Below are 17,880 nucleotides of genomic sequence, written 5' to 3' on the forward strand. Positions count from 1 at the left end.
GTAGCGATCACATTTCTTTCTAAACGATTGCATGCTGTAGTTTTTGCCCGGCTGTTTTCACATGGAATTGTGCAAGTAGTGGTGAAAACATTTAATGAGTTGAAAATGTACATTGAAACATTTTACACACACTCATAACTTCAGTATACATTCTTACATATAATTTTTACATAGGACTGAATTTCAAAATTCAGTTTTCACCTTTAAGCCTTTTTGACTGCTTACCTCTGCTGCCACCTCCCAAAGTGTTTAGATTTAAAAACATGTCATGCAAAAACGTGTGGCATTTTTTTGCTCACGTTCCGGTGTTATAATATTAAATGCAACATCGGAATGTTGTTAAAATGTCAGGATTTTAGCATCGACATTAATGCTAAAGGTAATGTTCATTTTCAGTATGGTACTGTCAATTGCTCTGTTTTGCTAAATTATCACCATTCTTTAAGACTCCTGGGTAGGCTAGGCCATTTTCGACTTACGATATTTTCGACTTACGATGGGGTTGTCGTAACGCATCTCCATTGTAAGTCGGGGACTACCTGTATATAGTGCAGGTGTAGTTACCCTTTTACTCAGAATGCATCTGGAACAACACTTAAAGGAAAATGTAGTGGACTTTGCAAAAAAGTAGCGTGAAGATGATGCCACTCAGGGTGTCAAAGAGTTAATGTTATTTTTTACTCACCTGTAAACTTTAGTTTCAAATGTGCTAATAAATGTAGACAGTAAATGTATGATTGGAATCGGGGAAATAATATTACGGAAATGCACACTTTTGGCAAATTGTCCTTTATTACGACCAAATGCATTGTACAAGGGCATATTAGATCTGACCTGTTACGCCAAAGTCCGTAATCAAAGGTGCTCTTTATTTGCCAATGTCACTTGCTGGCCTTCTTGCAAGCGCCTAATAATCATTGCATATTGTTTGAGCACGGAAGTGTAAGGCAATTTCCAATGACGTCACCACTTGGTTCATCGAGGTGTTCTTTCAAAATTTTGTAGAGAAAATGTTGCAAATGCTGAAAGCCTGCAATTTCCCATAAATGTTCTCGGCAAGAGGAATATTTTATGTTTTATTCATTTTCGATGCACCATTTGGGAGATAAAGAGCATGACAAACGGACAGACACTTGTGAATTAGATATAAATAGATAGTTAAGCAGTATACACAATAGCATTTCAAGTACTGCATCAAATTATAAATCACTCATTAACACAAGCTGCCTGATCAACAAGTTATATTTTCCATCCCAGAAGAATTCCCTCATCAAAACGCTATACCATAGAGCTCAATGTATCTCCGACCATGAACACCTGACCAGTGAACTCAAACACGTACACCAGGTTCTCAAGGCGAATGGATATTCTGACTACACAATCCGCAAAGCCATCACCCCAACTGTGAGGAAGGAGCCATCTGAAGATCCAATAAAAACCATCACCTTATCTTACATAGCAGGGATAACCAAAACGATTTCCAAAATCTTGAACAAACACAAGATCCAGGTCCAATTTAACACAGTGCATAAAATTAGTGACCTGATCCCATCTGTGAAGGACAAGATTCCTGACATGCAATATCCCGGCGTCGACAAACTAAGTTGCATCTGCGGCAGCAGTTACATTAGGGAAACCAAACAACATGTCTCAGACCGTGTTCGTGAACATGAGGCAGATCTGAAACACGGCAGGACCAATTCTTCTGCCGTGGCTGATCATTACTTTAATGCGGCTGGCTCACATGAAATTGATTTCTCTAAGACGATGGTACTTTGCAAGGCGACTGGCTATCATCAAAGATTCATTCACGAAGCCATCCATATGTACAGACAGACACAATTTCAACCGAGATGATGGTTTTAAACTCAGCAATCATTGGAAAGATGCCATCAACCACTTTGGGTCAAGACTTGATTTGTGTTTTCTTGTCCACCTCCACGGTCAGCAGTGTGGGTGTGTGTGGAGTGAGGTGCAATGCTTTGATTGGTGGAGACCTACTGCCGGTGTCGGAGCCTTCTCCTACATTAACATTAGCTGCCCCGCCCATCTGTAAACCTTTATAAACAGCTCTTTGATTGGTGTAGACCTACTGCCGGTGTCGGAGCCTTCTCCTACATTAACATAAGCTGCCCCGCCCATCTGTAAACCTTTATCAACAGCTTGCCCTCAGAGGCTAACCTCCCTGTTCCTGATGACGACCTCTTATTTTGTGATCAAAACGTCGTGATATTTTTATTTTTTATTCACTTTATTTTCATTTTTATTTTTATTTTTTCTATCTACGTGACTTTACCGAAAGAACCATAGAATATGAATTCTTGCAGTCATGAAAGTTTTAAGTAGGAATATTAATAGTTTTAATTACTTGGGCAGTTTCAATGCTCGTGTTATTTGATTTGGTTTTGGCATTCAATGCCCTGTTGATTTTTGCATCATTGTAACCGTTCAATTGCAGCGTTTAATTTCACTTATCAGACTATCACCATCTGACACTTTCTTAGCCCGATGAATGAGCGCCTTGATGAGAGTGGATTTCTGCGCGAGGTGACGATGTTACTGCATTCAGATAGGCGTCGGTGTGCACTTTCTTTCGGTAAACGCAGTGTTATTTTACCATTTCCACCCCGTCCGAACAGAATATTCAGAAATGGTAGAGTTCTGTCAGCTTCCACTTCCATAGTGAACTGGATGGATGGGTTTTGCGAGTTGAGATGATTTAGAAATGCGTTAAGTGTATCTTTGCTGCGTGGCCAGACCACCACTGTGTCATCCACATATTTAAACCAAGCGGAGGGTTTTAGTGGGCTTGCAGCTATTGCTTTTGTTTCAAAATCTTCCATGTACAAAGTGGCTATCACAGGAGACAAAGGAGAGCCAATTGCTGCTTCTTCCTTTAGTTTATGGAATTCACCTTTCCACAAGAAATAGATGTTCTTTAGACAGTGTTCAGCTAGTCGTGGCATATATTTGGCTAAACCTGCGTTCGTTACTAGAGTGTCGAGTAATTTAATTGACTCGTTGACCAGAATCCTCGTGAACAGAGAAGTCACATCAAAACTTACGAGAATATCATTGGGTTTTGATTTAAAGCTTTCGTGACTGCAGGGATTCATATTCTTGGTTCTTTCGTTAAAGTCACGTAGAAGGGAAACAATAAAATAATAAAAATATAAAAAATAAAATTATCACGACGTTTCGACTGCAACACAAGCAATCATCATCAGGTGTGGAAACCACAGCAAGAAAATTTTAAAAAAGTGAGAGCGATTTGGCAGTTATTCCGTGGTGCTAACGTTAAAAAAACCGCCACTTTTTTCAAACTTAATATACAGGGTATTTTAAAAGATTGACCCGATTTGAAACCGCTATATCTCTGCAACCACGAACCACCCATGAATGAAACTCTTATCACTTGAAAGGGCGGGGCATTGAGTTTTAATGATTACCGCTAGATGCCTCTCCCATTGCACAAACAGCCCCTAGCCTCAGTCATTCGCAAGACACACTGCCTCAACGTTGGATATGTCGCACGGGACCCCAGACTTGGCGCTACACTCTTAGCCCCCAAGATCCCCAGACATCACACCCTGCGACTTTTTATTGTGGGGATACGTCAAAGACCGTGGTGTTTTGTGCCACCATTAGTGACTAATCTGGATGACCTCAAAAACAGAATCACAGCAGCGGTGACTTCAGTGGAAGAAGACACTTTGAAAGGCGTTTGGGACGAATTCAACTATTGTCTTGATGTTGTCCGTCAAAGACCGTGGTGTTTTGTGCCACCATTAGCGACTAATCTGGATGACCTCAAAAACAGAATCACGGCAGCGGTGACTTCAGTGGAAGAAGACACTTTGAAAGGCGTTTGGGACAAATTCAACTATTGTCTTGATGTTGTCCGTACAGCAGGTGGAGGGCACATAGAGCATTTATAAAATGGTTAGTAAAACTTAATAACTCATTAAACCGTTTGTAACTTTTTGTGTAATTGTAACATGTTGTCATCGTGAAATATACTGTTTTGAAATTGGGTCTATCAATTTGAAACACCCTGTATTTAATTATATCTTTGAGATGTTCAGAGTTAATGAACGAAGAGGTCCTACCGATGTAGGGCTGTATTTTGTTTCGTTAGGTATTGTGCAAATTTGTACGTGGCAGAGCCTATTGTACTAACTATGAATCTTAAGGGGACATCAGGTCTGTGAATCTTTGGTAGCCCATAAAGTCTTGGTGGTTTTGATGCCCTTGGTTTGATCAGGTATTGCTCATCCTTGGGAATTGATGACTTGGCAAAGATTGCCGTTGTTTTACGTTCCAAGCTGTTGGTTGGGTCTCGTTTAATTTTAAGGTAGGTACCGTCATTCAGTAAATCTTTTATTTTATTATCGTAACCCTCACGGGGGGCATCACAACAGTTGATCGGCCCTTATTAGCAGCAAGAATTTGGATATCTGTATTTGCTCTCAATTCTCTTAAGGCTTTTGCTTCACTGATGCTAATATTTGTTTTTGGCAATTTACTGTTCTCAATCATTTTGGCAACCTCATGCCAAGTCATCTCAGCTTGATTATGTGGGAGATTTTTAACTGCTGCTTCCACTTCGGCAATTATCTATCTCATCGACAGGGATTGTACGTGGGGCAACAGCGAAGTTAAGACCTTAAGACAGGACTGAAACCATATCGCTGGATAATTCAACGTTAGTCATGTTGATTTCCGTTTTGTTTATAAAATGTTCATTTTTAGTTGAAAGTTGTTTGTTAGTCGGTCTAGCAAATTTGTTCATTTGGGTATTGTTAGTTGTGTTAAATATATAATTAGCTGATTGCTGTGTAATTGTCAATTATATTCCAGTAATCTTTAGAGACACTTACACATTTTTACGTGTAAGGACATTAGTGATTTATAAATGTGACTTAGTTGACTTCTACTATGTTGTATTCTCTCTTTTAGCAACAAATCACTAGCTTTATGTAGTATTTGATTAGCTTTAAGGGACTTAACGTGATGAGTTACTTTAACTGTGTGTGGTATTACCTTTGAATCTCTGCATCTTTTGAGGAACGCCAGTGAAGACAACAGCTTCATCCGCTTAATTCTGAGTTTCTCCAATTTTCTGGTTTTAAGAAAAGTATCCTCCCCATAGAGGGTAGTTAGTTTAACACGTAGACTTTCGCGACCAATATCATCCATAATACAGGTTTTTTTAGGTTAGATCGTGTAAATATATAAATACGTCGTTAAACCCCCCACCACCCGACAGCCAATTAGTAAGGGTTGTCACGTAAACAGAACATGCCATTTCATCACTAATGCACCACACCGGTAGTAACTGATCAACTAGCCAGATGTTTGGAAAAAGAAAGCATCTGAGTCAGATTTGGCAGGTACATAAAATGCAGAAATTAATATCTGGTACAAAAGATGTATTACCGAAGGTATCAACAGAAGGAGTGTACCGGATAAAATGCATTTGTGGCAAATGCTATGTTGGGCAAACAGGACGAATAATCAGCAGGAGACTAAAAGAACACTAAAGAAATATAAAATTCTCCCAAATAAAACTGTCAGCAGTAGTAGGAACAAACGTGCCAACAAGGACACTCAATTGATTTTGATAATGTTGAAGCTCTGTGCAAAACTAGTTACTACTGACCAAGACTAATTAAAGAATATATCAAAATTGAGATGAATAAAAATGATTTTTTTACCGTTCGGATAGCTACATGTGCCAACAAGGACACTCAATTGATTTTGATAATGTTGAAGCTCTGTGCAAAACTACAGTGAGGGAAAAAAGTATTTGATCCCCTGCTGATTTTGTACGTTTGCCCACTGAAAAAGAAATGATCAGTCTATAATTTTAATATGTAGGTTTATTTGAACAGTGAGAGACAGAATAACAACAAAATAATCCAGAAAAACGCATGTCAAAAATGTTATAAATTGATTTGCATTTTAATGAGGGAAATACGTGTTTGACCCCTCTCAATCAGAAAGATTTCTGGCTCCCAGGTGTCTTTTATACAGGTAACGAGCTGAGATTAGGAGCACACTCTGAAAGGGAGTGCTCCTAATCTCAGCTTGTTACCTGTATAAAAGACACCTGTCCACAGAAGCAATCAATCAATCAGATTCCAAACTCTCCACCATGGCCAAGACCAAAGAGCTCTCCAAGGATGTCAGGGACAAGATTGTAGACCTACACAAGGCTGGAATGGGCTACAAGACCATTGCCAAGCAGCTTGGAAGAGCAAATGGAAGAAACAAAAAAGAACTGCCAATCTCCCTCGGCCTGGGGCTCCATGCAAGATCTCACCTCGTGGAGTTGCAATGATCATGAGAATGGTGAGGAATCAGCCCAGAACTATACGGGAGGATCTTGTCAATGATCTCAAGGCAGCTGGGACCATAGTCACCAAGAAAACAATTGGTAACACAGTACGCCGTGAAGGACTGAAATCCTGCAGCGCCTGCAAGGTCCCCCTGCTCAAGAAAGCACATATACATGCCCGTCTGAAGTTTGCCAATGAACATGTGAATGATTCAGAGGACAACTGGGTGAAAGTGTTGTGGTCAGATGAGACCAAAATGGAGCTCTTTGGCATCAACTCAACTCGCCGTGTTTGGAGGAGGAGGAGGAATGCTGCCTATGACCCCAAGAACACCATCCCCACCGTCAAACATGGAGGTGGAAACATTATGCTTTGGGGGTGTTTTCTGCTAAGGGGACAGGACAACTTCACCACATCAAAGGAACGATAGACGGGGCCATGTACCGTCAAATCTTGGGTGAGAACCTCCTTCCCTCAGCCAGGGCTTTGAAAATGGGTTGTGGATGGGTATTCCAGCATGACACACATGGCCAAGGCAACAAAGGAGTGGCTCAAGAAGAAGCACATTAAGGTCCTGGAGTGGCCTCGCCAGTCTCCAGACCTTAATCCCATAGAAAATCTGTGGAGGGAGCTGAAGGTTCAAGTTGCCAAACGTCAGCCTCGAAACCTTAATGACTTGGAGAAGATCTGCAAAGAGGAGTGGGACGAAATCCCTTCTGAGATGTGTGCAAACCTCGTGGCCAACTACAAGAAACGTCTGACCTCTCTGATTGCCATCAAGGGTTTTGCCACCGAGTACTAAGTCATGTTTTGCAGAGGGGTCAAATACTTATTTCCCTCATTAAAATGCAAATCAATTTATAACATTTTTGACATGCGTTTTTCTGGATTTTCTTGTTATTCTGTTTCTCACTGTTCAAATAAACCTACCATTAAATTTATAGACTGATCATTTCTTTGTCAGTGGGCAAACGTACAAAATCAGCAGGGGATCAAATACATTTTTCCCTCACTGCAGTTACTACTGACCAAGACTAATTAAATAATATATTTAAGGAACGAAACAGGTGTACTCCTCCACAAATCTGGCTGTCGCCTGATGAAGCTAGTTGTTATTACTGGTGAAACGTCGTACTCAGATGGTAAATGTTGTGGTTTGGCTCTTCAACACACCGGTGTGTTGTACTGGTAATGAATTGGCATGTTCTGTTTACGTGACAAAGCTTACTAATTGGCTGTGTCGGGTGGTGGCGGGTTTAAAGACACATTTATATATTTACACAATCTAACCCAAAAAACCTGTATTATGGATGATATTGGTCGTGAAAGCCTACGTGTTAAACCAATGTTGTACAATTTCCATGGATATATACGTGCATGATATGTCATCCCTGATTGCTTTGACAAATGAAACGTTTGAAGATGTTTTAATATATATGTGTAGTGCCAAACATTGTGTTGGAGCTTCACTTTGGTTGCTGTCTGGAGAGATTGGATCATGCCATAGGAATGTGGCATTTACACCATTGGTTTAGGGTCATGAACAAATATAAGAAGCATTCTGCACTTGTCAGATGAGAGTTTAGACTTTGATTGTCAAGTTACCTTACTGCAGGGCAGACCAACAACACAATTTCTACACAGCTAATCAATAAAATCTGATTAAAAGTTATGTATTCCTGGGGCATTTACTGAAGGTTAACTGAGATCAAAGATGATAATGAAATAAATAGGCGAATGAGAGCAATACTCTTTGGTTCTTTCGGTACGTAGGTAGAAAAAATAAATAATAAAATACGACGTTTCGATCGCAACACAAGCAATCGTCATCAGGTACGAAGATACAGCCATATAACTGCTGAACAAGACAGGGCTGTTGCAAAAACAGGCTATACAGTGGTACCTCGGAGATCGAACTTAATTCGTTCCAAAACCATGTTCGAACACCAAACTGTTCAAACACGAATCAATTTTCCCCATAAGAATGAATGGAAATAGCATTAATTGGTTCCCCACCCAAGGATGCTCCTATTATGGGCCATTTTTTTACACAAAGTTTACAATATTAAAATACAGTACAGTACATAAAATCATACAAAAAACAAGAAACACAGTTATAATTAATAGAATAAATGAACATTGAACTTCACTTTACCTATAGTAAGGAGAGTGGATGGCTTGAGTGGAAGGTGGTGAGGAGGGGAGGAGGAGGTGTCGGTGTTGCTTGGAAGGGGAGTCCCCCTCCATAAACACGTTGGGTAACTGCCCCTCTGGGGTTCTTTATTTTCTTTGCCTTTTTTCGAGCACTGTGATTCACTTGAGGGCCTTTTTGCTAAGAACTGATCAAGAGAGGATTGTTTCTGCCTCCGTTTTAAGATGTTTCTGGAATTACTCAATGCATTATCATTATAAAAATCGCCTGCTCTGCTGGCTACTGCCTTATCTGGATGATATTTTTCTACAAAATTGTGTAACTCAGCCCATTTTGCCACCTTTGAAAAGTTGGAAATTACCTGTTGGTCCATGGGCTGGATGAGAGGAGTCGTATTGGGGGGCAGGAACTTTACAGTGATAAAGGACGAGATCTACGCGTAAACTGGGTCATTCGCCTTTGTCTCGGTCGCCCTGGCTACACGGCTCGGCCCAAACAGGTTTTTCCAGTTGTTCGACCTCCGAATTTGTTGTTCGATGTCCGGGGCAAAAAATGGTCAAAAATTTTGTTCGATCACTGAATTGTTCGAGTTCTGGGGCGTTCATCTCCGAGGTACCACTGTATATAGGTTTGAGGTGGGTAAGTAGGCGCGGTCAAAGATGCGCTAAAGGAGGATCGGCATATTCATGCAAACGAGTACAATGGGAAATGAGCCCCGTCGTCGCACACGAGCACCGTCGCCGTACGCACAGCAGCCACGGGGGCAAGTTGGAGCCTTTTTGAAAAGCTCAATGCTTTTGGAAAGCTCAACTTGATAATGTGAAGCATTGTGCAAATGTGACTAAATAAGATAATTTTACATCAATGCATGTTACCCACTATGACATGGATCAGAAACATGAGCACCGATTAATAAGATTGAGGCATGGAGAAATGCATGCTTGGAATTACACTGAGAGACAAAACGAGGAATACGCGGATTTGTGAATAAAGTACTGATAATAACATACTGTTAATCATAGTAATAATATCAGTGGTTAAGAAAAGTGGCCTTGGGCAGGACACATTTCTGAAAGGACAATGGTTGGATAGTGAGAATAACGACAGTGGCATCCGCAGGAGATAATGTGTCCGATGGCTATGTCATCTGCGGAGATGGAGCAATGAAATCCACTCGTTGACAGATGCTGGGTGAATTGTTGCATCGTAGGACTGTGAGAGATGGTGTCGGCTTGGGGAGGCTTTCATTCAACAGTGGATTGATTATGGCTGATTATGATGATGGATTAGTTGTGCAGATGCTTATCCTGCTCATGCATATCTGCATGCTGTGCACATGCGTTGAGAAGAAATGTCATGCTTGCAGCGCGGTTCCAGTGACATGCCTGTGCAGGGTGACACCCATTAGAGCTGTGAGAGACACTGCATGCTCATTACGAGGCCACTGGAGGAGCGATATCATATATTCAGTGTGCTGTTGCTTTACTTTTAACTGCATTTTATTTTGTCAGAGACATTGCATCTCATTTATGAACCGTGGCAAATATTTGACGTCCAGACAGGCACATAGTTTAAGTAAAGGATGAATGATGTAATGGGAAATGTTAATGTATGTGGGTACATTGTGCATGTATATAGTGGCATATGACATTAATATTTCCATGTTTTTTTATCGTGTGATAAAAAGCACACACACATTTAACAATTTAAGATGTTTTACAATCTTTTCCATAAGATATTATGTTTAATGCAAGTCACACTTGCAGCAAGTGCAACAGTCTAGCTGTGAACAGATTACAAGTGATTTAAATCTTTTTTACAGAGGGATGGCCGTGGATGTTGGACTTGAGCTTCTATCCCTCTCAGAAAAAAATGGCAGCTGCTGTCATTGGCAAAAAAAGGTCAAACATTGTCTTAGGCTCAAAACTGTTACTTAATGCCTTTCATTTAAACAGCTAAGATTCTGTTTAACAAGGAACTTTTTGAAATGCCAAGGAAGTTGGAGGATGGCCTTCCTCACAGGCCTTCTTTTCATAGCTTTTGATCCAAGGCCTGGGCAATGTACCCATGAAACTTAAAATTGGCTTCTCAGGGTTGCCCTATTACAGCTCTCAACAAGACCTGCAGACAGTGACCTTCAACAAATACTGCATATTTGCCGCTTGCCCTATCCTGTTTAAGCTCTGCACTGATGCTTCTTCAAATTCATAATGGAGCATCAGGCATTTTTAGTAAAGCATCCTTCCCTTCGGCCTGGCCACGGCTTATTTATAAAAGTCATAATCTTGCTCATGTAAGCACTGAACGAAGCAGGTCTACAATTACATTCCTACCAGGGCGACCTGCACATCTCAGGTGATTGTGCCAGAAGCACATGGACATGAGCCTACAATTTCTAGAAGCACACGACCGGTTTGCTCAGCTGGCAGACAATTTAATCTTTATCCAACTCAGCAGCGGCACTGTTTTTGGTGCAAGGAGCCCCGCTGATTCGGGCTTCCTGCTCCTTGTGGGGGAATAAACGACCCACATTCATTGCACCGTTCAGTACCTGACAAAGCCATCGACGGTGCCTGCTGAATCGATCGTGCCCCTGCCAGGGTCACTCACTGCCACAATGGGAGCTGTTCCCTGTGCCACTATGGACAAGTTCCCCACCTGCAATAGCTTCTGTTGGTGCACTGGTGCCCGCTGACAGGGTACAATTGCCCTGCAGGTGGAGACCATTGGGAAGGCAGTGGCGACATGGGATTCATTGAACACGTTTGCGATGCACTGCCAATTGGTCTTGATTGCATCTTGGGGGGCAGGGGGGAGGCAGGGTTGCGGAGAAATTCAGCAGATCTGTCCCTATCAACAACCTCACCCTCATCAGGGTGTCTTGCTTGGGTATGAGTTGCTACGTGTTTGGAATGTCATCTGCATGGATACTGATGAATACAAATTTATATTGTCTATATTAGTAAAAGCATTTTTTTTTTAGTTGGTGTCAGTACCAGTATGGGACACAGCCTCCCTGAAAGTGATGGGTTCAAGCTCTCTGCTGACCCATTGGTAGTGGTGCACACACTTGCTCTCACACACACTTTAAATAACATGGATCTCCTTAGCCCATCGTTCCTGTTCTGTGTCAGAATTTCATGAATATAAGTGTCAAGTTGTGCATTGTTATGGCTACATTCTTAAAGGTTATATTGAAATTATGTGAGGTGTCCATTTATGCTAGTATTTGTGTTATAGCTGGGTATGCTTGTTAACTGATTGTTGCGACCCTCAACCATTGTGTGTTCGGGTCGCTTCTGTCTTTAAATATACGTTTTAGTAATTATTGGCTGTACTATGCATGAGTGATAGCGTTACAAGGTCACGTGTCACAACGCCTCTACGAGTAGAGCGTCCGTGTTTTTGTGGTGTTCTGTCTGCAGACGGTGGCTATTGCTTTTGTCTCAGACAGGAAGTATTTTTTTAGTGTAGTCCTTTTGTGACCAGACCAACTACTACACTCCAGAAGTCACTTTAATGACGATTGACCGTCTTAATTCAACTTCAGCTTCTTGGCGGTGCTGGCTCGTCGCTCTGACGTGGCTTCTATGAGCTCTGTGAGACGAGGCCTTTCCTCGCGGTGGCTTTGTACATATATATTGTTTTATGCAGGGGCACACACTGTTGTAATTGAAACGATAATTAGATTAATTCGAAAATATAATACTTGGGGCCCACACATTCATTTATTGTTGCGAGATTTTTTTTTTATTGAATGAGCTAATTGACCACAGGATTTATGGAGAAAAGTCAAAATCTCTCTCTGGCCAAGAAATGCTTATCTCCATTGGTGGTCTTGAGCTTGTGGTAGGAATTCCAAATTCTTATGGCAGTTGCCAATCTGTCCAAAGTGGTTACTGCTAATTCTCACAAAATAGCATTTTCTGAAACCTGGAAAAAATGTTTTAGTTGACTCCCAACTGGGCGACCTTCAAGTTGCACCTTGAGTACAGCGCCAAAGCTTTCCTCATGTGGATTGTATTCCCCCACGTGACTGGGCGAGAGATCTGTGGCATGTTGCCCTCCAAGCCTCTGCGCCGCTATTCATTATTACGTGCGGTAGAATAACGTTGAATGTTCTTTTCTTCTGGTAGGGCCCAGGTGGGCGTCATGGAACCTGGGGGTGTTTATCTGCATCCGCTGTGCGGGAATCCACCGCAACCTGGGAGTTCACATCGCACGCGTCAAGTCGGTCAACCTCGACCAGTGGACATCTGAACAGATACAGGTGGGACTTCACCTGTCAAGACAGTTACCTGCTTAGGCAGTTGTGGAACATTCCACATTCCCTCCAGTCTTTCCATCGGACAATCACTGTGATGTTCGAGCCGACTTACATTACAGGGAATATATTATGTAACAATGATTTATGTTTGTGCAATATTTTCGATTTTCTCGTGTGACACAGTTGTTTTTTCCTAAGATTTCTATTTGCTTCATTGCCGGACTTTGTGTTATTTGTTTTTCTTTTGTAATTTTGGTGACAAGTCACGTTTTTAATTGAGACTATCCTGGTCTCTTGTGTTACTCACCTGGTTAAACAACATGAACTTGAATCGATATTCATTTTCTAGACCTATTTGGCGTTATTGGATTTGTAATCCTCTCAGAGACTTGAACTCCAAATTTTGTATTTGAGTCGAGCATCGTAAGTTCAGTGCCACCTTGGCTGGATCCACTAGGCCCAAGCTCATCCATGTGTATGTCAACCCAAGCATGCGAGTGATTAATGAAACTGCGATGGAACATTAATATATTTCATATATTACACTTCACTTAAAGTTTTTATTTCATCAAAGTGTATGGCATTAAGTTGAAAAGGAAAACACATTGAGACTAAAGTAAAATCCAATAAGCTTTACATTTTTTTTATGTGTATGCTACTCACGGTTATTTTCGATGCCATACATTGGAATGCAGTGTATATATCATATTTGCCAAATGTTTTAGCTGTTTATGCAGGCACACACTTAAAGGGAGCTTCATACATCTTTGTATAACTATATTTTAAAACAGGTCCATCGCCATCCCCTTTGCATGACCCCACTATAACTCCCTACTCCCAATCAGCCTCGAGGAACTAATGCCATAATTAATTCTCAAAGTGTCGTTAATCCCAAAAGGATTCAGGATGCCTCAAGAAAGGTATAGGCCTTCCTCTCAAGACTTCCCCGGTGGAGTGTATGCCCGCTTTTATTTATAAATTTAACAAATGCAGCAGGGATTCTAATGTTATCTTCGTTGTGAATTATTGGCTTTCCTCCAGGCTCACCCTTGAGAGTTGTAGCCTTTCTGAAAACGCCCTAGGGATTTGTGCTCTAGTGCTGGTTTTGAGATTAAGCATTGGCACCAGATCAGCCGGAAACACCTCCTTGCCGTGCCATACCGTGGTGTTGCAGTACAGCCTTTACCAAGAGAAGACAACGAATGCGGTGTTAGTAACGCACTATCGGGAAGGCTCTGTGAGACGACAGCTGTAATCTTATGGCCATGGATGACAGGACGGAAAGCGTTAAGCCCTGCGTTCAGATGCAGGATTTCTTTTTTGCAGCAACTGTTGTAGTGGAATACATTTCGGTGGGTGTCAATGGGGATGTACTCAAAGCTTAGTGGTTCGGCGGAAGGGGAGCCTTGCGGTCAGTATATTTGTTGCCACCCTTCATGCACTCGGTGCATGTATACACTCGGTTTAATGTGGCAGCGTTATGTGGGTTCATGGATGTTTGTGTCTGGGTGTGCTTGTACCAGTGTCAAGGGATGGCTCCCTATTGCTCAACTACGTTATGTATGCCGATTATTTGGTAATAGCTGCTCATTCAGAGGAGGAGTTGGAGATGCTGCTGCTGAGACTGGAGCGTGCCACTAAGAGAATGGGGCCTTACCATCAGCCCCACCAAAACTAAGCACCTGCCTTGGTATTTTGTACCATCGGACACTCCACCCCCACAACTCCCAATCGGTGATGGGGCAGTTGTGGAGAGAGTGGAGAGTTTCCCATACCTGGGCAGTGTACTTATGACTGGCTCCAGTTTAACAGCAGAGGTCTCACTCTGAATCAGTCGAGCGGCAATGTCTTTTCATCGGTTGCGTAACGCTGTGTAGAAGCTACTTGGTCTGTCGCTCCGCACTAAGCTTCAGGTCTTCTCGGCCACGGTCATTCCCTCCCTTCTCTATGCTTGCGAAACGTGGACCCCCCTAATGGAACATCTTCGCCGGTTAGAAACATTTAGGCTAGCCTGCCTACGATCCATCCTGGGTTTAACCAGGCTGGATTGTGTGAGGATCTCACAAATCTTTGAAAGATCTGGGAAAGGTCCCATCGGTGAGCTCCTCCGGCAGGCAAGGCTGCGTTGGCTGGGTCATGTAGCCCGCATGCCCAGCCACCGCATGCCGAAACAGCTTTTGTTCGGCCGGATCGAGGGGGCTAAATGGGCGTGGCACGGGCTAGAGAAGAGATGGAGTGATGTGGTACAGGAATTTCAATTTCAGTTTATTTTGGTATAGCTCTGTGAGCCATTCGGCTCTTGAATCGGGTGCAACCACAACAAACAAAAAAACAAAAACATGAACAAGAAAAACATCTTAAAGTGACTATGTGACTGTGCAAACAGATAACCCATGAAAAAACAGCAAAATATTCCTGAACAAAGCACCGTACACCAACGCTGTGTGCAAAAAATCCCAGTGGGATGCAAGTCAAACAACAACAACAACCACAATTAAACTTAGATTAAGGCCATCAGTCTAACTCCATACTACAACAAAACAAACATGTCCAAACCAAAAAACTTTTCGAAATCACCAAAAAATAAAGTCATAATTGCAACGTAACAGTGATCACAGGGACTGTGACCGAATTTTTACAATAAACTACATAAATAACATGTAACACCAAATCTCAGAGCCATAGCTGGCTGCATGAGTTACTCCACAACAACAGAAGCATCAGTCGGAGTATCAAATTTTTCAATGCACCTTTAAGATCAGCACGCTAAATAAAATACAGATAATACTTTGCAGCGTCATCCGGAGCGAAACATTTTATTTTATTTTACGCCAATGAATAGCAGTGGCAGCTAGGGGTGTACAACTCCTCTAGAGCAGTTTTGAGAGAAGATCTCATTGGTAGCGATTCAAGTTGCAGTTTATTGGCAATAGCATTCCAGACCCTGGGGGCATCAATAGCAAAGGCCCTTCCTCCAGTTTTTGTACGGCAATAGGGAATGTGAAGCTGGTAGCGAAGACCTGAGGTCAAATTTGTTCTTTGAAACGGAGAGGAGATCCAGCAGGTAGTCTGTGGATTTTTTTGTAAGTACATCGTGAATAAATGAGATCTGGTGCACAAGCCGTCGAACATTAAGAGATGTTAAGTTTGACCCAATGTAGAGATCACAGTGGTGAGTCCTATATGGGCAGTTCAATGTAAATCTTAAGGCCGAGTGATAGATGGAATCAAGCTTCTTCAGTACAGTACTTGGGGCTGATTTATACACGATGTCACAGTAGTCAAGTAGAGGCAGTATGGTAGCTTTTATCAATTCCAAACGGAACATTGGGGGAAGCAGTGCTTGTGTCGATACAGAAAACCAATTCTTATTTTTGTCTTTTTACCAATATAATCAATGTGATCTTAAAAATTAAGTTTTGAATCCAGGATGACCCCAAGATATGTATAGATCTTGACTTGCTCTATTTGATAACTATTTAAGCAATGTAATTGGGGAAAAATAACTTCCTGCTTTAGTCCTGGTGAGAAGCATAGCACCTTGGTTTTGGAGGTATTCGGGACTAGTTTAAGAGCAACTAGCTGATGTTGTAGTTTGTTGAAATCACCCTGTAGCTTAGCAATCACGTCATCCGGAGAGCGGCCAGCAGTAATCAGTATCGTGTCATCTGCAAAAAGATTTACCCTGGAATGATCCAGGTCAGTGCCCAAGTCATTGACATAAAGAAAGAACAAAAGGGGGCTGAGGATGGAACCCTGTGGAACCCCTTTTGTTATTTTAACACTGTTTGACCTCCAACCATCTGTGAATACAGTTTGGGTGCGAGAAAAGAGGTAATTTTGTAACCATTTTACTGCGTTTTCGGAAAAACCGAGGCAACTTAGTTTACTAAGCAGGGTGTTGTGGTCTACTGTATCAAAAGCTTTGGACAGGTCTAGAAAAAGACAGGCACAGTCCTGCTTTTCATCAAGGCTACTGTAAATGTGATTCAGAGAGTCTAATGTAGCAGATGTGGTGCTGTATTTGTTTCGGAACCTAGATTGTTTTAGATGTAGTAGATTGTTGGTGTACAGGAAACTGCTAATTTGGTCGGTCAATAATTTTTCAAAAATTTTCATCAACGGGGACAAAATTGTGATAGGTCGGTAGTTATTTGGATCATCTTTAGGGCCCCCTTTGTAAAGTGGACGGACATAGGAATGTTTTCATTCTAGAGGAACTGATGCTTCTTTGATAGACAGGTTGAAAATATGGGCATTAGGTTTGTGTATTAGGTGACCAACAGTTAATAGAGCAAAGATGGGAATACTATCTGCTCTAGTAGAGAGAAGACCCTTTGAGGTAGGACAGTTGTTTCAGAACATTACTTTCGTGGATTGGCTGGAAACTAAATTCGTTTAATGTTTGGACAGGGGTGTAGGAATTTGCATGAGCGGGGGTGACTCCCAATACATTATCAAAAAGATTACCAGCTTCAGAAAAATGAAGGTTAAAATTGTCAACTATTTTTTGGGGATCTGAAAAATATTCCCTATTTCGGTTAAGCTCAACGAGTAGATTGTCTGTTTTGGATGCCTTTTCCATACATTTGATTGTTTTCCAGAAAATCCTGGCTTTTCCATGTGATTCCAGGAGAGTGGAGGAAAAGTAGGCATTTTTTGCATGCCATATTTTTTGGACGCATCTATTCCTTAAAATCCTGTATTCTAGCCAGTCATTGACCAAATTACTTTTCTGAGCACATGCCCAAGCCTTGTCCATAGTTTTCATGAGCTTTGTAATCAAAGGATCAAACCATGGTGGGCGGTTGCCTTAGTTTTAAATCTAACCAACGGAGCATGTTTGTTAAGATTTTGAAGAAACGTGTACCTCCCAAGCCGTAGTCAGGTTGGGGATATCACAGACCTTGTCAATATCCGAGTGAAGCACATCATTAGTAAATGCCTGAGTGCTGAAGTGTCTCATAGAGTGCTTCTCAACCAAATTAGGGGGGCTTTGGGTCGGGCTGATGATCTCACCACAAAATGAAGGAGCGATCACTAAGGTTATTACCCAGAACACCAGTCAGTGTGAAATTGTGAGGGGCATTTGTCAATAGGACGTCAAGCAGAGGTGACTG

The 17,880-nt window shown here is 41.7% G+C and overlaps 1 protein-coding gene across 1 annotated transcript in view; it reads left to right on the forward strand.

Moving 5' to 3' along the window:
* Window positions 1-17,880, forward strand: part of LOC116942657 (stromal membrane-associated protein 1-like) — a 149,439-nt gene that overhangs the window by 34,730 nt on the left and 96,829 nt on the right. The window contains exon 2 of the mRNA XM_032954844.2: window positions 12,630-12,763. Coding sequence (XP_032810735.1) covers window positions 12,630-12,763 — 134 coding nt within the window. The remainder of the gene's footprint in view (window positions 1-12,629; window positions 12,764-17,880) is intronic.

Source organism: Petromyzon marinus, chromosome 15, assembly GCF_048934315.1.
Source record: "Petromyzon marinus isolate PM22_M1 ecotype Great Lakes invasive population chromosome 15, UKy_Petmar_22M1.pri1.0, whole genome shotgun sequence".
Taxonomy (NCBI): domain Eukaryota; kingdom Metazoa; phylum Chordata; class Hyperoartia; order Petromyzontiformes; family Petromyzontidae; genus Petromyzon; species Petromyzon marinus.